At 48.2% G+C, this 26,626-nt stretch overlaps 1 protein-coding gene across 1 annotated transcript in view; it reads left to right on the top strand.

Annotated features, from left to right (window-relative positions):
• Positions 1–6,169: 6,169 nt before the first annotated feature.
• The window catches only part of LOC138666961 (oocyte zinc finger protein XlCOF22-like), a 39,608-nt gene continuing 19,151 nt past the window's right edge, over positions 6,170–26,626 (top strand). Inside the window, exon 1 of the mRNA XM_069755168.1 lies at positions 6,170–6,264. Coding sequence (XP_069611269.1) covers positions 6,238–6,264 — 27 coding nt within the window. The 5' untranslated portion in view covers positions 6,170–6,237. The remainder of the gene's footprint in view (positions 6,265–26,626) is intronic.

Here is a 26,626-nt window from a genome sequence, read left to right as displayed (position 1 = left end):
CTAAATAATGAAAAAAAAATATTATTCCCATAAATACATTTCTTTATCTAAATAAAAAAAAAAACAATAAAAGTACACATATTTAGTATCACCGCGTCTGTAACGGCCCGACCTATAAAACTGGGCCACTAGTTAACCCCTTCAGTAAACACCGTAAGAAAAAAAAAAGAGGCAAAAAACAACGCTTTATTATCATACTGCCGAACAAAAAGTGGAATAACACGCGATAAAAAAGACAGATATAAATAACCATGGTACTGCTAAAAGCGTCATCTTGTCGCGCAAAAAACGAGCCACCATACAGCATCATCAGCAAAAAAATAAAAAAGTTATAGTCCTGAGAATAAAGCGATGCAAAAATAATTATTTTTTCTATAAAATAGTTTTTATCGTATAAAAGCGCCAAAACATAAAAAAATTATATAAATGAGGTATCGCTGTAATCGTACTGACCCGAAGAATAAAACTGCTTCATCGATTTTACCAAACGCGGAACGGTATAAACGCCTCCCCCAAAAGAAATTCATGAATAGCTGGTTTTCGGTCATTCTGCCTCACAAAAATCGGAATAAAAAGCGATCAAAAAATGTCACGTGCCCGAAAATGTTACTAATAAAAACGTCAACTCGTCCCGCAAAAAACAAGACCTTACATGACTCTGTGGACCAAAATATGGAAAAATTATAGCTCTCAAAATGTGATAACGCAAAAAATATTTTTTGCAATAAAAAGCGTCTTTCAGTGTGTGACGGCTGCCAATCATAAAAATCTGCAAAAAAAATGCTATAAAAGTAAATCAAACCCCCCTTCATCACCCCCTTAGTTAGGGAAAAATGAAAAAATATATTTATTTCCATTTTCCCATTAGGGCTAGGGTTAGGGCTAGGGTTAGGGCTAGGGTTAGGGCTAGGGTTAGGACTAGGGTTAGGGTTAAGGCTACAGTTAGGGTTGGGGCTAAAGTTAGGGTTAGGGTTGGGGCTAAAGTTACGGTTAGGGTTTAGATTACATTTACAGTTGGGAATAGGGTTGGGATTAGGGTTAGGGGTGTGTCAGGGTTAGAGGTGTGGTTAGGGTTACTGTTGGGATTAGGGTTAGGGGTGTGTTTGGATTAGGGTTTCAGTTATAATTGGGGGGGTTCCACTGTTTAGGCATATCAGGGGCTCTCCAAACGCGACATGGCGTCCGATCTCAATTCCAGCCAATTCTGCGTTGAAAAAGTAAAACAGTGCTTCTTCCCTTCTGAGCTCTCCCGTGTGCCCAAACAGGGGTTTACCCCAACATATGCAGTATCAGCGTACTCAGGACAAATAGGACAACAACTTTTGGGGTCCAATTTCTCCTGTTACCCTTGGGAAAATACAAAACTGGGGGCTAAAAAATAATTTTTGTGGAAAAAAAAAAAGATTTTTATTTTCACGGCTCTGCGTTATAAACTGTAGTGAAACACTTGGGGGTTCAAAGTTCTCACAACACATCTAGATAAGTTCCCTGGGGGGGTCTAGTTTCCAATATGGGGTCACTTGTGAGGGGTTTCTACTGTTTAGGTACATTAGGGGCTCTGCAAACGCAATGTGATGCCTGCAGACCATTCCATCTAAGTCTGCATTCCAAGCCCTACCATGCGCCCAAACGGTGGTTCCCTCCCACATATGGGGTATCAGCGTACTCAGGACAAATTGGACAACAACTTTTGGGGTCTAATTTCTCATCTTACCCTTGGGAAAATACAAAACTGGGGGCTAAAAAATAATTTTTGGGGGAAAGTTTTTTTTTAAAATTTTCACGGCTCTGCATTACAAACTGTAATGATGAGTTCCTTAGGGGTCTAGTTTCCAAAATGGTGTCACTTGTGGGGTGTTTCTACTGTTTAGGTACATTAGGGGCTCTGCAAACGCAATGTGACACCTGCAGACCATTCCATCTAAGTCTGCATTCCAAATGGAGCTCCTTCCCTTCCGAGCCCTCCCATGCGCCCAAACAGTGGTTCCCCCCCACATATGTGGTATCAGCGCACTCAGGACAAATTGGACAACAAATTTGGGGGTCCAATTTCTCCTGTTACCCTCGGGAAAATACAAAACTGGGGGCTAAAAAATTATTTTTGTGGGAAAAAATGTTTGTTTTATTTTTACGGCTCTGCGTTATAAACTTCTGTGAAGCCCTTGGTGGGTTAAAGCGCTCACCACACATCTAGATAAGTTCCTTAGGGGGTCTACTTTCCAAAATGGTGTCACTTGTGGGGGGTTTCTACTGTTTAGGTACATTAGGGGCTCTGCAAACGCAGTGTGACACCTGCAGACCATTGCATCTAAGTCTGCATTTCAAATGGCGCTCCTTCCCTTCTGAGCTCTCCCATGCGCCCAAACAGTGGTTTACCCCCACATATGGGGTATCAGCGTACTCAGGACAAATTGTACAACAACTTTTGGGGTCCAATTTCTTCTCTTACCCTTGGGAAAATAAAAAATTGGGGGTGAAAAGATAATTTTTGTGAAAAAAAGTTAAATGTTCATTTTTATTTAAACATTCCAAAAATTCCTGTGAAGCACCAGAAGGGTTAATAAACTTCTTGAATATGGTTTTGAGCACCTTGAAGGGTGCAGTTTTTAGAATGGTGTCACACTTGGGTATTTTCTATCATATAGACCCCTCAAAATGACTTCAAATGAGATGTGGTCCCTAAAAAAAAAATGGTGTTGTAAAAATGAGAAATTGCTGGTCAAATTTTAACCCTTATAACTCCCTAACAAAAAAAAATTTTGATTCCAAAATTGTGCTGATATAAAGTAGACATGTGGGAAATGTTACTTATTAAGTATTTTGTGTGACATATCTCTGTGATTTAATTGCATAAAAATTCAAAGTTGGAAAATTGCAAAATTTTCATAATTTTTGCCAAATTTCAGTTTTTTTCACAAATAAACGCAGGTACTATCAAAGAATTTTTACCACTATCAAGAAGTACAATATGTCACGAGAAAACAATGTCAGAATCACTGGGATCCGTTAAAGCGTTCCAGAGTTATAACCTCATAAAGGGACGGTGGTCAGAATTGTAAAAATTGGCCCGGTCATTAACGTGCAAACCACCCTTGGGGGTAAAGGGGTTAAAGCCAGAAAGTTGCCATTTGAAATGACTTTAGTTTTGTGCCATGTCTGTGATCTGCTTTTTTTTCAAAATTAAACAACTGAATGAACATCTTCCAAGGCCAGTGATTCCATAATTTTGCAAGGGGTTGCAAATGAGGGGCTTTGACTAGTTGATGGGGCGTTAGTGTCCCCAAACTAGTAGGCCCACTTAGATGTTATCACACCCCTGTGGGCGCAATGATGTAACTTTCAAGCACCGGCAGCAATGCTAAAGCTATACTGCTTCTTTCCCTCACTGCATTCATCTTCTGAAGTTGTGTGTAGGTGTGCCAGCCTCAGAGAGGCGCACTGCACATGATCAGGAGTCTTCTGCACCTATGTTAGACAGCCAATAAACATTCCGGGATTGCCTGCCATACACAGTAATGTTATAGCTATGTTGGCTACTGGCATTACTGTGACTGGCAGCCCCATCACGTCATCGGATTTTATACTTGATCGAGTAACCTGTGTACCTGAGAATGCTGATGCTGGAGGATCATCTAACATTTATACTTTATGGACAAATATTGCATCTCTTGCCCCCAAAACAAAACCCAAAATGTCCTCCTGTCTCTTTTCCTAATTCCCAATCCCAGAATAGACAAGCACAGACAAAATGGGGGAAAACAAAACACTTATCAGTTATTTTTTATTACAGTTTTATGAAGGGAAATTACAATAAAATGTCCCCAAACAGACAGTCTCATGAATTCAGGCAGTTTCTACTTTACTCCAACCCTCTTTATATGACCGAGATCAGAGTCTGATTATACCAAGTAGCTTCAGGGACAAAGACCCCATCTGGTCCTAACATGCTGGGGACCCGGAGTATCCTTCCACGGGGGCCTGGATTCTCTGATTTGTGGCCCCAGTGTTTTTTGCAGAATAAATCCCTTTCTCATACAGTCCTGTAGTAATGACTTTGTTTTCACGTTTTGTAGGAGGGTTCGTCTGACTCCATCTTATGTTATCAGTGTATGCGTGAGAGATGAGAGGCCGATGTCTGCAGTCTGCCGAAGCTGGGGGCATACAGGTCTATACAGCGTACACATGGGGTCTGTGACCGAAGGTGGTGGTATACAGCATACACAGAGGGGTCTGCGACCAAAGCTGGGGGTATACGGGTGTATACAGTGCACACAGAGAGGTCTGCGAACGAAGCTGGGGGTATATGGGTGTATACAGCGTACACAGAGGGGTCTGTGACCGAAGCTGGGGGTATATGGGTGTATACAGTGTACACAGAGGGGTGTGCGGCTGAAGCTGGGGGTATACGGGTGTATACAGTGTACACAGAGGGGTGTGCGGCCAAAGCTGGGGGTATATGGGTGTATACAGTGTACACAGAGGGGTGTGCGGCCAAAGCTGGGGGTATATGGGTGTATACAGTGTACACAGAGGGGTGTGCGGCTGAAGCTGCGGGTATTCGGGTGAATACAGTGTACACAGAGGGGTGTGCGGCCAAAGCTGGGGGTATATGGGTGTATACAGTGTACACAGAGGGGTGGGCGGCTGAAGCTGGGGTATACGGGTGTATACAGTGTACACAGAGGGGTGTGCGGCGGAAGCTGAGGGTATACGGGTGCTTACAGTGTACACAGAGGGGTCTGCGACCGAAGGTGAGGGTATATGGGTGTATACAGCATACACAGAGGGGTCTGTGGCCGAAGCTGGGGGTATACAGTGTATACAGCTTACAGAGAGAGGGTCTGTGACAGAAGCAGGGGGTATATGGGTTGTGGTGCAGTTGGAGGCATAGTTGTGACGAGACAAAGTCCGGCAGAATTGTAGATGACCAGTATGTGTGTCGCAGAGGAGGACACTCTGCGCTGTCAGTCTAAAGTTATGTTGTGGTCTAATGGGAGATTGGCAGGGCTAGTTATGAGAGAAGGGTGGGACAAACTAGCCACACACACCCACACTCCCACCTAGGGGAGTGGTTACAGGTATGTAATGTGACCAGGGTGTGGGTCACAGGGTTCCTGTGTTTGGATCTGAATGGTCCAAGTGCAAGGTCCTGAAAGCCTGTGTTGAAATTCTGGGAATTCCTGAATAGCACATGGTTGGGCTTTGGCACTGAGTGCCTGTGTGCTGTAGGACCTGGAAGCACCTAGAGACTGTAGACCTGGACAGTCTGTGTTGAGGACCTGGGACTGACGTGAAGTCAGCGTGAGGAGTGGAACTCCTGAAAGGTAACCCCGGACAAGGGGACTATAATATACGGCAGAGAAGCCTGTCTGCTACATGAACTGACTGATGTCCTATAACGTTTCGTGGCTGTAATGAAACGGACTGTACCCTATCTGGTTTATGCGGAGTTTAGATAAACCATATGGGCTGATTTGTGTGAGGTACCGTGCCTGAGTGCTTGAATCCTATGCCAAGCGAGTGTCTCCCAAGACACGTAGTGGGTGAAACGCTACAGGGTGTATACAGCGTACACAGAGGGGTGTGTGACCGAAGCTGGGGGTATACAGGTGTATACAGCATACACAGAGGGGTCTGTGACTGAAGCTGGTGGTATACGGGTGTACACAGCATACACAGAGGGGTCTGTGACTGAAGCTGATGGTATACGGGTGTATACAGTGTACGCAGAGGGGTCTGTGACTGAAGCTGGGGGTATACGGGTGTACACAGCGTACACAGAGGGGTCTGTGACTGAAGCTGGGGGTATACGGGTGTACACAGAGGGGTGTGTGACCGAAGCTGGGGGTATACAGGTGTATACAGCGTACACAGAGGGGTCTGTGACTGAAGCTGGGGGTATATGGGTGTATACACAGGGGTCAGCATGCACACGGCTCGTAAACACATAGGTCTGCTCCGTACACCTCGCACACACACGGCTCCGCTCCGTACACCTCGCACACACGTGGCTCTGCTACATCCACACTATAAACTCTTCCTGAACCCACACATAAACTTCCCCTCATCCAGCACCATGACAACCAGCACAGCAGAGTCCTGCATACACTGAGGCCCCTGATCATGTGACCCCTGACTCCTCCCCTCCTGTGACCTCATCACAGGTCCTGTGCGCACAGAGCAGCCATATATGTGGCGTGCGGGTGGAGGTCGGTGCTGGAGGCTCCATTATTCTCTATGTGGAGTGCGGCTCTGTGGGTGGAGGTAGGTGCTGGAGGCTCCATTATTCTCTATGTAACGGAGTCTACCAAGCTGGGGTACCTCGTTCAGTACCACCCCGTGTTTCAGGAGGTCTGTTGTGAATTCTGTTGTCGAACTCCCTCCTGTGGTCGTGAATGGTACTTCGGCGAGTTCTGTCTATGGGCTCCCTCTGGTGGCTTTGAGTGAAGCTGCTGCTTCTGAGGTTCCTTACACAGGTGACGTGGTTTATCCTTTGGTTGGCTTCTCTATTTAACTCCACTAAGATCGTTACTCCAGGCCAGCTGTCTTATGTTTTAGCATTGGTTCAGTTTGCTCCTGGATCTGCCTGGTGACCTGTCTTCTCCTGCAGAAGCTAAGTTCCTTATTGTTATTTTTGCTCATTGTTTCTTTGTCCAGCTGGTTATCCTGATTTTGTCTTGCTAGCTGGAAGCTCTGGGATGCAGAGTGCCCCCCCCCCCCCCCCGCACCGTGAGTCGGTGCGGAGGTCTTTTTTGCACACTCTGCGTGGTCTTTTGTAGGTTTTTGTGCTGACCGCAAAGATTCCTTTCCTATCCTCTGTCTATTTAGTAAGCCTGGCCTCTCTTTGCTGAAACCTATTTCATTTCTGCGTTTGTGACTTTCATCTTTTCTCACAGTCATTATATGTGGGGGGCTGCCTATTCCTTTGGGGAATTTCTCTGAGGCAAGGTAGGCTTTATTTTCTATCTCTAGGGCTAGCTAACTCTGAGGCTGTGACGAGGCGCCTAGGGAGCGTCAGGAGCGCTCCACGGCTATTTTTAGCGTGTGTGATAGGATTAGGGCTTGCGGTCAGCAGAGCTCTCACATCCCAGAGCTCGTCCTGTATGAGTTTAACTATCAGGTTGGGTGCTCCTAACCACCAGGTCATAACAGAGGTCCACTCTGCTTTGGCTGGAGTCTGAATGAAGGACGCTGGCTGGAATTGCTTGGTTACATGGGCGCATATAAAAGATTACTGCTTCTCCACGTATTTCCAGTCTGACAACACTTTACTCACAGGACACAGAATATATCACACAGATACAGAGGGCAGGCCAATAGAAAAGCGGCAGGCCAGACATACATTACAATAGCCGCAGGTGGCCGGAGCCTGCCGATATTTACTGTGGGAATTACAAAGGTGGGGGGCGGACAAAAGGGGATTATCATGTCCCCTCTGCCCAGGGGCGCAGGCTGTGGGCTGATGCATTAGGGACATGCATCTCACATGGAACCTATTATACATACAGTGCCTACAAGTAGTATTCAACCTCCTGCAGATTTAGCAGGTTTACTCATTTGGAATTATCTTGGCATTGTGACATTTGGACTGTAGATCAGCCTGGAAGTGTGAAATGCACTGCAGCAAAAAAGAATGTTATTTCTTTGTTTATTTTTTTTTTTTAAATTGTGAAAAGTCTTTTCAGAGGGTCATTTATTATTCAACCCCTCAACCCACCAGAAATCTGTTTGGTTCCCCTAAAGTATTAAGAAGTAGTTCAGGCACAAAGAACAATGAGCTTCACATGTTTGGATTAATTATCTCTTTTTCCAGCCTTTTCGGACTATTTAAGACCCTCCCCAAACTTGTGAACAGCACTCATACATGGTCAACATGGGAAAGACAAAGGAGCATTCCAAGGCCATCAGAGACAAGATCGTGGAGGGTCACAAGGCTGGCAAGGGGTACAAAACCCTTTCCAAGGAGTTGGGCCGACCTGTCGCCACTGTTGGGAGCATCATCCGGAAGTGGAAGGCTTATGGAACTACTGTTAGCCTTCCATGGCCTGGACAGCCTTTGAAAGTTTCCTCCTGTGCCGAGGCCAGGCTTGTCCGAAGAGTCAAGGCTAACCCAAGGACAACAAGGAAGGAGCTCCAGGAAGATGTCATGGCAGTGGGGACATTGGTTTCAGTCAATACCATAAGTAACGTACTCCACCGCAATGGTCTCCGTTCCAGACGAGCCCGTAAGGTACCTTTACTTTCAAAGCGTCATGTCAAGGCTCGTCTACAGTTTGCTCATGATCACTTGGAGGACTCTGAGACTGACTGGTTCAAGGTTCTCTGGTCTGATGAGACCAAGATCGAGATCTTTGGTGCCAACCACACACGTGACGTTTGGAGACTGGATGGCACTGCATACGACCCCAAGAATACCATCCCTACAGTCAAGCATGGTGGTGGCAGCATCATGCTGTGGGGCTGTTTCTCAGCCAAGGGGCCTGGCCATCTGGTCCGCATCCATTGGAAGATGGATAGCACGGCCTACCAGGAGATTTTGGCCAAGAACCTCCGCTCCTCCATCAAGGATCTTAAGATGGGTCGTCATTTCATCTTCCAACAAGACAACGACCCAAAGCACACAGCCAAGAAAACCAAGGCCTGGTTCAAGAGGCAAAAAATCAAGGTGTTGCGGTGGCCTAGTCAGTCTCCTGACCTTAACCCAATTGAAAACTTGTGGAAGAAGCTCAAGATTAAAGTCCACATGAGACACCCAAAGAACGTAGATAACTTGGAGAAGATCTGCATGGAGGAGTGGGCCAAGATAACTCCAGAGACCTGTGCCGGCCTGATCAGGTCTTATAAAAGACGATTATTAGCTGTAATTGCAAACAAAGGTTATTCCACAAAATATTAAACCTAGGAGTTGAATAATAATTGACCCACACTTTTATGTTTAAAATTTATAAAAATTTAACTGAGCAAGAAAACTTTTTGGTTTGTAAGATTTATGCATCTGTTAATAAATCCTGCTCTTGTTTGAAGGCTCTAACTTATTTGCATCTTATTAAACCTGCTAAATCTGCAGGGGGTTGAATACTACTTGTAGGCATTGTACATATAACTGCACAACATATTCTGGGTGCTGAGTGGTTCCGTAACACGGCTCCCCTTTTCAGCGACGCGATCGGCATACACAGTCTGATACTTAACGGATCGGTTTGGGGATGACTGAAGTTTATAGGGTTGGTACAAGTTCCGTTTGTCGACTTAGTCCATCGGGGTTACCGTTTTGTTTGCCGGGTCTGTAGTGGATGGTGTAGTCCAGAGGTTGTAGGGCTAAACTCCACCGCAGCAATCTGGCGTTGTCTCCGGAGACCCGACTAAGCCAGACTAGGGGATTATGGTCCGTTAGGAGGGAAAACTGTCGTCCATACAAATATGGTTGCAACTTTTTGAGTGCCCATACTACCGCCACGTACTCCTTCTCGATGGCTGCATAGCTTACTTCACGGGGCAGTAGTTTCCGACTCAGGTAAGCTACCGGGTGTTCTTGGCCGTCCGGCCCGACTTGGCTCAGTACTGCCCCCAATCCAAACATAGAAGCGTCTGTGTCAACAAGGAAACGTTTGGATCGGGTGCGACCAATACAGGGGTATTGGTGAGGGCGTCCTTTAGTTGGCAGAAGGCTTCCTCACACTCTGGGGTTCAGGTTACCTGGCGGGGTTGGTTCTTACGGGTCAGATCAGTGAGGGGCTTGGCTACGCTGCTGTAATTGGGAACAAATTTCCTGTAATACCCCGCTGTCCCTAGAAACACCATGACCTGGGTTTTAGTGCGTGGGGTGGGCCATTGTGGATTCTGTCCAATACTGTCTCTAGGTGATTTGGATGCTCTTCCCATGTCGCACTGTAGATGGCGATGTCGTCCAGGTAGGCACAAGCCTAGTCCTGGAGACCATCCAGAAGCCGGTCAGCCAGCCTCTGGAAGGTCACCAGGGCATTCTTCAACCCGAATGGCATAACTCGAAACTGGAATAAGCCGAACGGGGTGACAAATGCCGACTTGGGAATAGCGTCAGGACTAAGGGGAATCTGCCTGTAGCCTTTGCAAAGATCGATGGTGGTCAAATACTTTGCCCCCGCCCGCCGGTCTAACAACTCATCCACACGCGGCATGGGATATGCATCCGTCACTGTTTTCTCATTGAGCTTACGATAGTCTACACAAAACCGTGTAGTCCCATCCTTCTTGGGGACTAACACTACGGGAGATGCCCAGGGACTATCTGACTCTTCAATGACCCCTAAACGCAACATCTCTTGTATCTCTTGTCGCATCCCCTCTCGTACAGACTCAGGGACGCGGAAGGGTTTTTCTCGCAGGGGGGTCTGATCCTGGGTCTCAACCTTGTGTTGTGCCAGGTAAGTGTACCCTGGTCTCCCCGAAAACATCCTCTGTCGCTGCCTCAACAACCCCTCCGCCTGCTGTCTCTCCCGGGGGCCTAGGTCTTCACCCACGTGTACCTGGTCCCATGTTTTAGTCCTTTCCGCTAAGACATCCGGCAAGGGAAGTCCGGCTAAATCCTCTGCTTCAGGTGCACAGATGGCCACTACCGCTTCAGGGAGCTCCCGTTAGTGCTTCAGCATATTCACGTGGAACATACGGATAACCCTGGGGTGTCACAATCGGCAACATTATAGATTGTGGCGGCTATTTTCCCCACTACCTGGTTGGGCCCCTGCCATGCAGCTTGGAACTTGTTCTGCCTAGTGGGCTCTAACACCAGGACATTCTGTCCTATTTCCAAGGTGCGCTCTCTGGCCCTCTGATCGTACCATACACGCTGGCGCCGCTGGGTCGCCTGCATGTTCTCACGTACAGCCTGGGTCAGCTCCTGTAGGCGGTCCCAGAATTCCAGCACATAGGGTACCCCTTCTATGAGGCCCCCCCCTTCCCAGTGTTCTAGCACTAAGTCTAGTGGTCCCCTTACCCGTCTCCCGTATACCAGCTTGAATGGGGAGAACCCCGTGGATTTTTGGGGCACCTCCCGATAGGCAAACAGGAGGTGTGGCAAGAATTTCTCCCAGTCCCTGTAGGTCCTGGTAAAAGTCCCAATGAGTTGTTTTATCATCCCGTTAAAGCGTTCACACAACCCATTGGTTTGCGGGTGGTACGGGGCGCTTCTAATGGACTTTACGCCGCACAGCTTCCACAGTTGGTTGGTCACCTCTGCTGTAAACTGGGTACCCTGGTCCGAGATAATCTCCCGGGGAAATCCAACCCGTGAGAAAACCTGGAGCAGGGCGGCCGCCACCGTCTCTGCCAGTATGTTAGGTAACGCAACCGCCTCTGGATACCGTGTGGCATAATCTACCACTGTCAATATATATCTTTTCCCTGACGGACTGGGTTTGGCTAACGGCCCTATCAGATCGACCGCTACTCGGCTAAATGGTTCCTCCACAATGGGGAGGGGGCGTAATTTGGCCTTGCATCGATCTCCCCTCTTGCCAATGCACTGGTAACTGTCACAGGTCTGGCAGTACTGATGAACACCATAGGTTATCCCCGGACAAAGAAGTTTTGTGTCAGATGATGCCTGGTGCGACTGACGCCGAAGTGCCTGGCCAAGGGTATGTCATGAGTAGGGTTGAGCGAAATGGATCGGTCATTTTCATAAGTCGCCGACTTTTGGCAAAGTCGGGTTTCATGAAACCCGATCCGATCCCTGTGTGGGGTCGGCCATGCGGTACGTGACTCTCGCGCCAAAGTCGCGTTTCAATGATGCAAAAAGCGCCATTTCTCAGCCAATGAAGGTGGACGCAGAGTGTGGGCAGCGTGATGACATAGGTCTCAGTCCCCACCATCTTAGAGAAGGGCATTACAGTGATTGGCTTGCTTTCTGTGGCGTCACAGGGGCTATAAAGGGGTGTTCCCGCCGACCGCCATCTTACTGCTGCTGATCTGAGCACAGGGAGAGGTTGCTGCCGCTTCGTCAGAAGCAGGGATAGCGTTAGACAGGGTACATTAACCCCCAAACCGCTTGTGCTGTAGTGATTTCTACTGTCCAACACCACCTTTTGTTTGCAGGGACAGTGGAGGCTACATTTTTTTTTCCTCAGCGCTGTAGCTCATTGGGCTGCCCTAGAAGGCTCCCTGATAGCTGCATTGCTGTTTGTACGCCGCTTTGCAAACCAACTGCTTTTTTTCAAAGCACAAATCCTGTTGCTCCTTCCTTTCTGCACAGCTATCTTGTTTGTTTGTCCACACTTTTGACTTTTTTGTGCAGCAGTCCACTCCTTGTTATTGCTGCCTGCCATACTTTGCTGAAATTACTGCAGGGAGATAGTAATTGTAGGACAGTCCCTTTTCTTTTTTTTTTTTCGTTATATCTCTTCAAGCCACTTTCTGCCACAGAAAATATACTCTAATACAGTGGCCCAGATTTATTCACTAGTCTCCCTGAAGAAAAAAAAAAAAAGGTGCAGATTAAAATTGGCAAATCTGCATCAGTGGCAGTCCTGTGTGTGGCATCTGTGTCTCATTTTCTGGCACAGAAAACATACAGTCTAACAGTGGGCCTGATTTCTTGCCAATTCTCCCATAAATAAACAAAAAATAGTGGGAGATTAAGATTGGCAATTCTGCCTCAGTGCCAGTTGTGTGTGTGGCATCTGTCTTTAATTTTGTGCCACAGAAAACCTAGTGTGTAATACTGGGCCAGATTTTTTTGACAATTCTCCCATATATAAAAAAAAAAATAGTGGGAGATTAAGATTGGCATTTCTGCCTCAGTGCCAGTCCAGTGTGTGCCATCTCTCTCATTTTGTGCCACATAAAACCTAGTGTGTAACACGGTGCCAGATTTTTTGACAATTCTCCCAGGAAAAAAAAAATAGTGGGAGATTAAGATTGGCATTTCTGCCTCAGTGCCAGTGCTGTGTGTGACATCTGTCTCTAATTTTGTGCCACAGAAAACACACAGTCTAACAGTGGGCCTGATTTCTTGCCAATTCTCCCTTAACCCCTTAGTGACAGAGCCAATTTGGTACTTAATGACCAGGCCAATTTTTGCAATTCTGACCACTGTCACTTTATGAGGTTATAACTCTGGAACGCTTCAACGGATCCCGCTGATTCTGAGATTGTTTTTTCATGACATATTGTACGTCATGTTAATGGTAACATTTCTTCGATATTACTTGCGATTATTTATGAAAAAAACGGAAATATGGCGAAAATTTTTAAAATTTTGCAATTTTCAAACTTTGTATTTTTATGCCCTTAAATCAGAGAGATATGTCATGAAAAATAGTTAATAAATAAAATTTCCCACATGTCTACTTTACATCAGCACAATTTTGGAAACAAAATTTTTTTTTTTTAGGGAGTTATAAGGGTTAAAAGTTGACCAGCAATTTCTCATTTTTACAACACCATTTTTTTTTAGGGACCACATCACATTTGAAGTCATTTTGAGGGGTCTATATGATAGAAAATAATGAAGTGTGACACCATTCTAAAAACTACACCCCTCAAGGTTCTCAAAACCACATTCAAGAAGTTTATTAACCCTTTACGTGCTTCACAGGAACTGAAACAATGTGGAAGGAAAAAATGAACATTTAACTTTTTTTGCAAACATCTTAATTCAGAACCATTTTTTTTATTTTCACAAGTGTAAAAACAGAAATGTAACCATAAATTTTGTTATGCAATTTCTCCTGAATACGCCAATACCCCATATGTGGGGGTAAACCACTGTTAGGGCGCACCGCAGAGCTTGGAAGAGAAGGAGTGCCGTTTTACTTTTTCAATGTAGAATTGGCTGGAATTGAGATTGTACGCCATGTCGCGTTTGGAGAGCCCCTGATGTGCCTAAACAGTGGAAACCCCCCACAAGTGACACCATTTTGGAAACTAGACCCCTTAAGGAACTTATCTAGATGTGTGGCGAGCACTTTGAACCCCCATGTGCTTCACAGAAGTTTATAACGTAGAGCCGTGAAAAAATAAAATTGCATTTTTTCTACAAAAATGATCTTTTTGCCCACAAATTTTTATTTTCACAAGGGTAACAGGAGAAATTAGACCACTAAAGTTGTTGTGCAATTTCTCCTGAGTACGTCGATACCCAATATGTGGGGGTAAACCACTGTTTGGGCGCACCGCAGAGCTTGGAAGAGAAAGAGTGCCGTTTTACTTTTTCAATGTAGAATTGGCTGGAATTGAGATCGGACGCCATGTCGCGTTTGGAGAGCCCCTGATGTGCCTAAACAGTAGAAATCCCCCACAAGTGACCCCATTTTGGAAACTAGACCCCCCATGGAACTTATCTAGATGTGTGGTGAGAACCTTGAATGCCCAAGTGCTTCACAGAAGTTTATAATGCAGAGCCGTGAAAATAAAAAATATTTTTTTTTTCCACAAAAAAGATTTTTTAGCCACCAAATTTTTATTTTCACAAGGGTAACAAGAGAAATTGGACCCTAAAAGTTGTTGTCCAATTTGTCCTGAGTATGCTGGTACCCCATATGTGGGGGTAAACCACTGTTTGGGCGCACGGCAGAGCTCGGAAGGAAGGAGCGCCGTTTTGGAATGCAGACTTTGATAGAATGGTCTGCGGGTATTATGTTGCGTTTGCAGAGCCCCTGATGTACCTAACCAGTAGAAACCCTCCACAAGTGACCCCATTTTGGAAACTAGACCCCCCAAGGAACTTATCTAGATGTGTGGTGAGAACTTTGAATGCCCAAGTGCTTCACAGAAGTTTAGAATGCAGAGTCGTGAAAATAAAAAATATTTTTTTTCCACAAAAAAGATATTGTAGCCCCCAAGTTTTTATTTTCACAAGTGTAACAGGAGAAATTGGACTGCAATAGTTGTTGTCCAATTTATCCCGAGTACGCTGATGCGCCATATGTGGGGGTAAACCACTGTTTGGGCGCACGGCAGAGCTCGGAAGGGAAGGAGCGCCTTTTTGGAATGCAGACTTTGATAGAATGGTCTGTGGGCATTATGTTGCGATTGCAGAGCCCCTGATGTACCTAAACTGTAGTAACCCCCCACAAGTGACCCCATTTTGGAAACTAGACCCCCCAAGGAACTTATCTAGATGTGTGGTGAGAACTTTGAATGCCCAAGTGCTTCACAGAAGTTTAGAATGCAGAGTCGTGAAAATAAAAAATATTTTTTTTTTCACAAAAAAGATATTGTAGCCCCCAAGTTTTTATTTTCACAAGGGTAACAAGAGAAATTGGACCCCAGAAGTTGTTGTCCAATTTATCCCGAGTACGCTGATGCCCCATATGTGGGGGTAACCCACTGTTTGGGCGCACGGCAGAGCTCAGAAGGGAGGGAGCACCATTTGACTTTTTGAGCGCAAAATTGGCTGTCGTGTTTGGAGACCCCCTGATGTACCTAAACAGTGGAAACCCCCCAATTCTAGCTCCAACCCTAACCCCAACACACCCCTAACCCTAATCCCAACCTCATCCATAATCCTAATCACTAACCCTAACCATAATCACAACCCTTACCCCAAAACAACCCTAATGTCAACCCTAACCATAACCCTAATCAAAACCCTAAATCCAACACACCCCTAATCCTAATCTCAACCCTAACCTCAAACCTAACCCTAATCCCAATACACCCCTAATCACAACCCTAACCTTAACCCTAATCCCAAACCTAACCCTAATCCCAAGCGTAACCCTAATGCCAACTCTAACCCTAATACCAACCCTAATCCAAACCCTAACCCTAATCCCAGCTCTAACCCTAACTTTAGCCCCAACCCTAGGCCTAACTTTAGCCCCAACCCTAACCCTAAGGCTACTTTCACACTTGCGTCGTTTGGCATTCCGTCGCAATCCGTCGTTTTAGACAAGAAACGGATCCTGCAAATGTGCCCGCAGGATGCGTTTTTTGCCCATAGACTTGTATTGCCGACGGATCGTGACGGATGGCCACACGTCGCATCCGTCGTGCACTGGATCAGTTGTGTTTTGGCGGAGCGTCGGCACAAAAAAAGTTCAATGAAACGTTTTTTGTACGTCGCATCCGCCATTTCTGACCGCGCATGCGTGGCCGTAACTCCGCCCCCTCCTCCCCAGGACATAGATTGGGCAGCGGATGTGTTGAAAAACTACAGCTGCTGCCCACGTTGTGCACAATTTTCACAACGTGCGTCGGTATGTCGGGCCGACGCATTGCGACGGCCCCGTACCGACGTAAGTGTGAAAGAAGCCTAACCCTAAGTTTAGCCCTAACCCTAACCCTAAATTTAGCCCCAACCCTAAATTTAGCCCCAACCCTAGCCCTAACCTAACCCTAACCCTACCCCTAACCCTACCCCTACTCCTAACCCTACTCCTAACCCTTCCCCTAACCCTACCCCTAACCCTACCCCTAACCCTACCCCTAACCCTACCCCTAACCCTACCCCTAACCCTAACCCTAACCCTACCCCTAACCCTACCCCTAATTTTAGCCCCAACTGCTGTTCTCCTGCCGGCCGGCAGATGGAGACAGATGGCGGGCGCACTGGGCATGCGTCCGCCATGTTCTGCTGCCGGCGGCCAGGAGGAGCAGCAAGAGGATCCAGGGACCTAGGTGACTATGCTAGGGTCCCCGAATCCCCCTATTTCTCTGTCCTCTGATGTCCGATCACATCAGAGGACAGAGAATTACACTTTACTTTTTTTTTTTTTTTTTGCGGTCGCCGGTAAACAGTTAATTACCGGCGATCGCAAAACAGGGGTCGGTAATACCGACCCCGATCGTGCTCTTTGGGGTCTCGGCTACCCCCGGCAGCCGAGACCCCAAAGATTCTGCCGGTGCCGGCCGGCGGGCGCACTGCGCATGCGCCCGCCATTTTGAAGATGGCGGCGCCCACCGGGAGACACGAGGAGCATCGGGGGAGCTAGGTGAGTATTGGGGGGCCACCTGGGACCCCTTTTCTCTGTCCTCCGATGTGCGATCACATCGGAGGACAGAGAAATTAAAAAGAGATCGCTTTTTTTTTTTTTTTTTTTTTTGCGATCGCCGGTAAACGGTTAATTACCGGCGATCGCAAATGCGGGGTGGGTTAAAACCCCCCTGAATCATGTTCTCTGGGGTCTCGGCTACCCTCGGCAGCCGAGACCCCGGAGAAAATCGGCCTCTGGGGGGCGCTATGGACTTTTTCCACAGCGCCGTTAATTAACGGCGCTGTGGTTTAAGTACCCTTAGCAGCCGCCGTTAAAAGGCGTATCGGCGGTCGCTAAGGGGTTAAATAAAAAAAAAATAGTGGGAGATTAAGATTGGCAATTCTGCCTCAGTGCCAGTCGTGTGTGTGGCATCTGTCTTTCATTTTATGCCACAGAACATATACTGTATAAGAGTGGGCCACATTTCTTCAATATTCTCCCAGAAAAAATAAAAAGGGGGAGATTTTTATTGGTAGTGTCTGCATCTGCGTCAGTCCTGTTAGTGGCATATCTGTCTGCCACAGAAGCTGTGTACTGTTATACATTGGGCCTGATTTTCCCTGCAGTCTCACCCACCTATAAAGGGATATATAAATCCAACAGAAGTTTGAGTTCACCTTGTAACTGGTTTTACAGTAACAAATACCGTTAGTTTGGTTACGTTTTTCAAACAATGAGGAACCCTGGTGGAAGAGTTTCTGGCCATGGGCGGTCATTGCCAGCTGGTAATGATGGTAGTGGTGGTGGAGCATCAGGTGGTCGTGGAAAAAGCAATATAGCACCTAAGTCTCGAGTTGTTGAGCCAGGTTCGTCGTCTGGCTACACAAGGCCCCGAACGCTCCCTTTTCTGGGAGTAGGAAAACCGCTTTTAAAGCCGGAGCAGCAAGAACAAGTTTTGGCTTTCCTTGCTGACTCAGCCTGTAGCTCTTTCGCCTCCTCTTCTGAAACTGCTAAATGTAAAAGCAGCGCGTCGTTAGTGGATGTTCACGGTTAGGGACAAGTCGCTTCCTTGTCTTCTTCACCAAGAACAACAGAGAAGGATGCGTCAGGCGACACAACGGGTTACTCCATGGAGCTCTTTACACATACCGTTCCTGGGTTAGAAAGTGAAATAGTTAACAGGCCATGCCCATTACAAGTTGAATCGGACATGGAGTGCACAGATTCACAGCCACAGCCAGATTACTATGCTGTTCCTTTGACTCAGACCAGAACATTGCCCTCGCAGTGTACTGATCCAGAATCAGACCCTGATGAGACTATGGTGCCCCGTCACGAACGCTATACCACCGGCTTACACGGTGACACAGACGAAGTTGCACATGAGATAGAAGAGGAGGTCATAGATGACCCAGTTGTTGACCCCGATTGGCAGCTGTTGGGGGAACAGGGTGCAGGCGGCAGTAGCTCTGAAGCGGAAGAGGAGGAGCCGCAGCAGGCATCAACCTCGCAACAGGTTCCATCTGCCAGGCCCGTATCTGGCCAAAAACGTGTGGCAAAACCAAAACCAGTTGAAGGACAGCGTGGCCATCCTGTTAAAGAAGCTCAGTCTGCAATGCCTGAAAAGGTATCTGATAGTAGAAAGAGTGCAGTCTGGCATTTTTTTAAACAACATCCAAATGATCAGCTCAAAGTCATCTGTCAAAAATGTTCAACTATCTTAAGCAGAGGTCAGAATCTTAAAAGTCTAAATACAAGTTGCATGCGTAGACATTTAACCACCATGCATTTGCAAGCCTGGACTAACTACCAAACGTCCCTTAAGGTTATAGCACCCTCAGCCAATGAATAAATCAGCAATGCTACATCCCTTCCCTCACTGTAAGCCCACCATTTCCCGCACCACCTGCAGTAAATGTGCAGGTTTCGTCGCCAGGCCAAAGCAGTCAGGGAATCACCAGGTTCGTGGTAGGAAACACTGCATGTAGGGCACCAGCAAGAATACCATCTCCAACCCTCTCTCAGTCTGCCATGTCCACCGGCACCCCCGCTAGTTCCACCATCTGCAGCTCTCCAGTCCAGCTCACCCTACATGAGACTCTCGTTAGGAAAAGGAAGTACTCATCCTCGCATCGCGTACACAGGGTTTGAACGCCCACATTGCTAGACTAATCTCGTTAGAGATTATGCCCTACCGGTTAGTTGAAAGCGAAGCTTTTAAAGCCCTGATGGACTACGCTGTACCACGCTACAAGCTACCCAGTCGACACTTCTTTTCGAGAAAAGCCATCCCATCCCTCCACCAGCATGTAAAAGACCGCATCGTCCATGCACTCAGGCAATCTGTGAGTACAAAGGTGCACCTGACAACAGATGCATGGACCAGTAGGCATGGCCAGGGACGTTACGTGTCCATCACGGCACACTGGGTTAATGTGGTGGATGCAGGGTCCACAGGGGACAGCAATATTGGGACAGTTCTGCCTAGCCCACGGTCTAGGAAACAGTTGGCTTTAGGCGTTCGCCCCCCCTCCTCCTCGTCCTCCTGCAGAAGCGAGAGCTCGTCCACAGACCGCAGTTGCACGACCACTCCATCCGCAGCTGCCACTGTTGCACACGAGATGTCCCATTATGGGACAGCTAGTGGCAAGCGTCAGCAGGCTGTATTGGCAATGAAGTGTTTGGGTGACAACAGACACACCGCGGAAGTTCTGTCCGAGTTCTTGCAGCAAGAAACTCAGTCATGGCTGGGCAGTGTACATCTTGAGGCAGGCAAGGTAGTGAGTGATAACGGAAGGAATTTTATGGCTGCCATAGCCCTTTCACAACTGAAACACATTCCTTGCCTGGCTCACACCTTAAACCTGGTGGTGCAGTGCTTCCTGAAAAGTTATCCGGGGTTACCCGACCTGCTCCTCAAAGTGCACAGACTTTGCTCGCATATCCGCCGTTCGCATGTACACTCCAGCCATATGCAGAACCATCAGCGGTCTTTGAACCTTCCCCAGCATCGCCTAATCATCGACGTTGCAACAAGGTGGAACTCCACACTGCACATGCTTCAGAGACTGTGCGAACAGAGGCGTGCTGTTATGCATTTGTGGGAGGATACACATACACGGGCAGGCAGTTGGATGGCAGACAGGGGCGGACTGGGCCGGGTGGCAGGAATGCATATGCCCCCCGGGCCAATGCCTGAGCAGCTGGACAGGGCCGCTGGAGGAACGGCAGCGATTTTAATACGTAGCGCATTCCGCCAGCCGGCCCTTTAAGTCTTGTAAAGTCAGGTCCTGTGTGTGCACGCGCATTGCCGGCGCTGAGAAGCGCCGCGGCGGCCGTGCTAGTGCACGAGCACGGCCGCATTCCTAGGTCCTGCGCGCGCTCGTCTGCTGCCTGTGCCAGCGTGGGCACGCAGGAGATCAGACCACGCGCGCGCATTGAAAGATTTGAAATGTCCGGCGCCTCCACCTGACTGTGTGTGTGTCTGATGCTGGCCGGCCTGCACCAGCGTCAGAGAAAACTGCTCACCAATGCCTGGGATCCTCTTCACCGCTGACGCTGTCACGCTGGACAGGACCCGTCCCACCTCAGCCCTTCATCCTCCCGACCTCACCAGGGACCTGGGTGAGTCCCAAGATGAATTTTTTTTATGTATATACACAGGGGCTGACTGGCAAATTTTAGCCTGGGGGGCAAGTACACAGCAGTGGCCCATGAGTAGCGGCCCATCCTTAAAGGGGTTGTCGGATCTTAAAGGGCACCTGTCACCCCGAAAATCGCGGGTGAGGTAAGCCCACCGGCATCAGGGGCTTATCTACAGCATTCTGTAATGCTGTAGATAAGCCCCCGATGTTACCTGAAAAAGGAGAAAAAGACGTTATATTATACTCACCCAGGGGCGGTCCCGCTGCTGGTCAGGTCGGATGGGCGTCTCCGGTCCGCTGCGGCGCCTCCCATCTTCTTTCCATGACGTCCTCTTCTGATCTTCAGCCACGGCTCCGGCGCAGGCGTACTTTGCTCTGCCCTGTTGAGGGCAGACAAAGTACTGCAGTGCGCAGGCGCCGGAAAGGTCAGAGGCTCGGCGCCTGCGCACTGCAGTACTTTGTCTGCCCTCAACAGGGCAGAGCAAAGTACGCCTGCGCCGGAGCCGTGGCTGAAGATCAGAAGAGGACGTCATGGAAAGAAGATAGGAGGCGCCGCAGCGGACCGGAGACGCCCATCCAACCTGACCAGCAGCGGGACCGCCCCTGGGTGAGTATAATATAACGTCTTTTTCTCCTTTTTCAGGTAACATCGGGGGCTTATCTACAGCATTACAGAATGCTGTAGATAAGCCCCTGATGCCGGTGGGCTTACCTCACCCGCGATTTTCGGGGTGACAGGTGCCCTTTAAGATCTGACAACCCCTTTAAGGATGGGCCGCTACTCATGGGCCACTGCTGTGTACTTGCCCCCCAGGCTAAAATTTGCCAGTCAGCCCCTGATGGCAGACATGGAGTTGTCAGGTGTGCAGTGGTCGAAGGTACAAGACCTGTGTCAAGTCCTTCAGTGTTTTGAGGAATGTGGAGCGCCCCCAGACACAGGGCCACGTGTTTCGGTACCGGGCCTCTCTGGTTCGGTTCTGAGGCTTTCACGGTGGCTAGACCCGGTCCGCGACCCTGCTAAGAGGCGTCCAATGAAAGTAGTGGAACAGTCTGTCAGGGGTTCGTGACGCCACCTGTGGTGTTCAGTCAGGGTGACCGACGCTGCTATGGGGTCAACTGGGGTGATGGAATGGCAGCTGGATGGTATACCTTCTCACAGGTGAAGTATGTCCCCAGGGCTTCCCAGTAAGGTGGATGGTGATGGTGTGAGGTACAGTCAATAATGAGGACACACGGTTGCAGTCTCTTTACCTCTTTACTGAAGACTTCAGGATCCTCAATCCAGAGTACGTTTAACAGGGTTCTCAGAGACCGGCCGGTCCGATGGGCACATCCAGAGTTTCCTTCGCAGATGGAAATCGTTGCCTACCAATAGCGCCTGTGTGTTGTAGTCCTATCCTGCTGAGCATTCGGAATAGTCCTCACAACTGCTGTTCTCGTTCGTTCGTTCTCTACAGCTCTCTCTCGTTCTTTGGTTCCAGATGTTACTAGTTTCTAACGTCCCCCAGGTATGTTATGGCTAGGACACCACCCGTATGACGGGAAGGCTTGGAGGTCTTCCGGGACCCTAGAGACGCCCCTCTCCCAATGTTGCCCCCTATGTCTTCATAAGTGTAGTAAGGTAGACAGCCAACCTATGATTAACTGTCCAGCGGAGTTTGAAGTAAGGCCTGAAGTCAGTTACTCCTACGGTGTTCCGGCCACCGACTACGCGCCTCAGTAAGATGTTGCCTCTCTCTCTCGGCACGACTCTTACTGGCTCTCCTTTGTGCTTGATCTCGTTTACACTGTTCCACAATATCCTTCCCTTCGTGTCTCTTTCTTAGGATACCGCCGCAAGGTGTGCAGGCGCGGTTCCGTTACGTTCGGTTCTGTTCGCTAGGCTCCTGCCAGGTTCCCACGCCCGACAGGGGCCCCCCTGTGCCTTCTCCCTGCAACACCCCCTGCCATGGGATGTTCCCTGAATTCAACCCAGTCAGCTTCTGACTAACTTCCTCCCCAGCCCCTAGTTTTACCAGTGTGAGGAGTGGCCCAATAAATAAAGCCTTTTTCTCCCCCTAGTGGCCGGAGTGTGAAGTGTAATGTGTTCTGGTGATACCTGGTCAGGAGAACTCCTTAGTGCCATCAGACGTACCGCTGCTCCCCTTAGCGGCAGAGCGCCATACTGCAACGACCAGGTCTCTGGGGCGCTGCAAATGCACACGGCTGGTTAGTGCAGACAACGCCATAATAAGCATGAGCATCCCCCTAATGCGTCTGCTGATGCAAAGTTTGACGCACATAAAGGAGCAGGCGTCTGCAGCTGAGGACGAGGGAAGCCTTGATGACAGTTAGCCATTGTCTGGTCAGGGCAGTCTACAGGACGAGGTAGTGGCGTTGCAAGGCCGGGTTCGGGTTTTTTGAGGGAGACAAGTGACGTAGATTTAGATTTGCCTGAAACTGACCCTCAACCCAGCACAAGAGCAGATTTGACAACTGGAACTTTGGCCCACATGGTGGATTATGCCTTACGTATCCTCAAAAGGGACCCACGCATTATTAAAATGATGACCGATGATGATTACTGGTTGGCCTGCCTCCTTGATCCTCGCTATAAAGGCAAATTGCAAAATATCATGCCACATGAGAATCTCGAACAAATATTAGCAACCAAGCAAGCAACTCTTGTAGACCGTTTGATTCAGGCATTCCCAGCACACAGCGCCGGTGATGGTTCTCACACGAGCTGCAGGGGGCAACAGGGCAGAGGTGTTAGAGGTGCACAAATCAGAAGTGGCGTTGGACAGAGGGGTTTTCTGACCAGGTTGTGGAGTGATTTCGCAATGACCACAGACAGGACAGGTACTGCAGCATCAATTCAAAGTGACAGGAGACAACATTTGTCCAGTATGGTTACTAACTATTTTTCATCCCTTATCGATGTTCTCCCTCAACCGTCATTCCCATTTGATTACTGGGCATCCAAAATAGACACCTGGCCTGAAATGGCAGAATATGCATTGCAGGAGCTTGCTCGCCCAGCAGCTAGTGTGCTATCAGAAAGAGTATTCAGTGCTGCTGGTTCAATATTGACTGAAAAAAGGACTCGTCTGGCTACCCAAAATGTTGATGATCTAACCTTCATTAAAATGAACCACTCATGGATTTCTAATTATTTTGCCCCACCTTTCCCGGCTGACACCTAGCTTTGCTATAAAAAGGTCTTGCTTGTGGACTGGTCTTACTGACTGTTCCAATCTCTTAATTTGCAGCAGCTGTTTGTCCAGCATACGACATGTTTACACCTCCCTAAATGGGCTAACTCCCCCCACGGGGTCGTGGTCTCGCCACTTGGCGCAAGCACCCGTGAGAGTGCCGTTTGTCTGAAGAGGTGGGTGTGCCCACTTTTGGGCGACGGCACTGGCACTGGGTCCCTCATAGTACAATGAAGTGTCTCTGGCGGTGGTGGCGCGCACCCAACGTCAGACACACCGTTGTAACATGAGGGGCCCTGGGCCTGTACCGCCGGCCGCAAGAGAGTTCCCCCCCGCAGCTCAAACAGTGCTCTGCCACTTGCAAAATTATCTCTCACAGCTCCAACAATGTTTAGTCTATGCGCTGACATCCTTCAATGCCTGGCACTGACAATACCAATTTGTTGACATGTATGATGCTAGTTCAAATAGTCAGGGTCAGTGTCCTATATTGACACCAGTAATTACTTAGCGCCAAATTACTATGTCTGAAACTCAGCAGAGGAGCCCACCCCTCTACCTAAGTATGCCACCCTTTGTTTTTTGGTTTTGTTGTTTTGCGAGACATTAACATCTATTTATTTTTTGGAAGTACTTACTTTGTCAGACACTCCTTCCAATCGTCCTCCGCTGACCACACCAATGCTGCCTGTGTACCCCTGCCACATAATCGAAGGTGCTTTGAGCCTATTTTTTTTAATTTTAGGCCTACTAAGTGTGTCTGCGGTCCCTCCTTCCATTTGTCCTCCGCTGAGCACACCAATGCCGACCGTGTACCCATGTAACTTTTTTTCAACCTGCAGTGAGCCTACTTTGTGGTGTAAGTGCAGCGCCCCAGAGATCTGGTCGTTGCAGTAACGTCGCTCTGCCACTAAGGGGAGTGATGGTACGTCTGATGGCACTAAAGGAGTTCTACTGACCAGGTATCACCAAGCACACACTACACTTCACACTCCGGCCACTAGGGGGAGTAAAAGGCTTTATTTATTGGGCCACTCCTCACATTGGTAAAACTAGGGGTTGGACAGGAAGTTAGGCAGAACGAAGCCTGGGAGAGCTCCAGGGAGGACCTGTCAGAACTGGGAAATCTGGCAGGTACCTAGCGAAAGGACAGATTGTTACGGAACCGCGCCTGCATTACCTTGCGGCGGTATCCTAAGAAAGAGACACGAAGCAAAGGATATTGTGGAACAGTGAGAAACGAGATCAGCACAAAGGAGATTCAGTAGGAGTCGTGCCCCGAGAACGGCAACATCCTACTGAGGCGCATAGCCGGTAGCCGGAGCACCGAGGAAGTAACAGTCTCCACGCATTACTTCAAACAGCGGCAGGACAGTTAATTACAGGTTGGCTGTCTACCATACAACACCTAAGAAGGACATAGGAGGCAATCGTGGGAGAGGGACGACACTGGGGTTCCAAAATAACTCCAGGCCTACCTGTCATAAAGGTGCATCCTAGCCTTAAAGGGACACTGTCACCTGAATTTGGAGGGAACAATCTTCAGCCATGGAGGCGGGGTTTTGGGGTTTTTGATTCACCCTTTCCTTACCCGCTGGCTGCATGCTGGCTGCAATATTGGATTGAAGTTCATTCTCTGTCCTCCGTAGTACATGCCTGCACAAGGCAATCTTGGTAAGGAAAGGGTGAATCAAAAACCCTGCCTCCATGGCTGAAGATTGTTCCCTCCAAATTCAGGTGACAGTGTCCCTTTAACATACCTGGGGGACGGAGAAGAGAAAGATCTAGAAAGAACGAGAACAGAAGTTGTGAGGACTATCCTGAATGCTCAGCAGGGAAGCACTACAACACACTAGTGGGTAGACACTGATTTCCACCTGCAAAGGGAACTCTGTATGTGCCTTCGGACCGGCCGGTCTCAGACAGCCCTGTTGACAGTGCCCTGGATTGAGGATCCTGAAACCTTCAGTAAAAGGTAAAGAACTGAACCCTGTGTCCTCGTTATTCCTCGCACTACGCACCATCACCCTTAATTGGATGCCCCTTAGCAGGGTCACGGACCGGGTCCAGCCACCGTGACATCCCCAGAACTGACCCAGCAGAGGACCGGTACCGAGTAACCCATGGCCTTGCGTCTGGGGGTGATCCATAAGGCCTACTAGCAGTGTCTGTCTGCGCCACTTAATACAGATGTCCTCCTCTTAAAAAAAAAAAAAAAAAAAAAAAGCTGGTTTTCAGCCTGTCAGAATTATAAAACTGCATTGGGGCCACAAGTTTCATTGTGGTCTATAAACTGAGTCTTCCGCTCCAAGGTGTTCTCCTGATTGCCTTTACTGAGCTTCTATCTTCAGGCTCTTGTTAAATAGTTTTTTAATCGAACTGCAGTGGGGCTACTAGTTTGGTTGGGGCCTACTAACAGTGTCTGCCGCTCCAAGGTGTACTCCTGGTTGCCTTTCCTGAGCTTCAATCTTCAGGCTCTCGTTAAATAGTTTTTTATTCGAACAACTGCAGTGGGGCTACTAGTTTGGTTGGGTTCTACAAACGGTGTCTTCCGCTCAAAGGTGTTCTCCAGGTTGCCTTTCCCTAGCTTCTATCTTCAGGCTCTCGTTAAATTGTTTTTAATATAACACTGCATTTGGCCTACTTGTTTTGTTGGCCCTACTAACGGTGTCTGCCGCTCATTGATGTTCTCTTACACTGAACAAACCAGTGCCGCCTGTTTACTTCTGTTACCAATCTTGAACTGCATTTAGCCTACTTACTGATTTGGGCCTACTCACTGTGTCAGCCTCTCATTACAGTTGTACTCCACTGAACAAAGCAATGCCCCCTGGTTAGTCCTGTTACCAATTTTGAACTGCATTTAGCCCACTTTATTCTTTGGGCCTATATC

The sequence above is a fragment of the Ranitomeya imitator genome, chromosome 2, assembly GCF_032444005.1.
Source record: "Ranitomeya imitator isolate aRanImi1 chromosome 2, aRanImi1.pri, whole genome shotgun sequence".
Lineage (NCBI taxonomy): Eukaryota > Metazoa > Chordata > Amphibia > Anura > Dendrobatidae > Ranitomeya > Ranitomeya imitator.
This window is presented reverse-complemented; position numbering and strand designations above follow the sequence as displayed.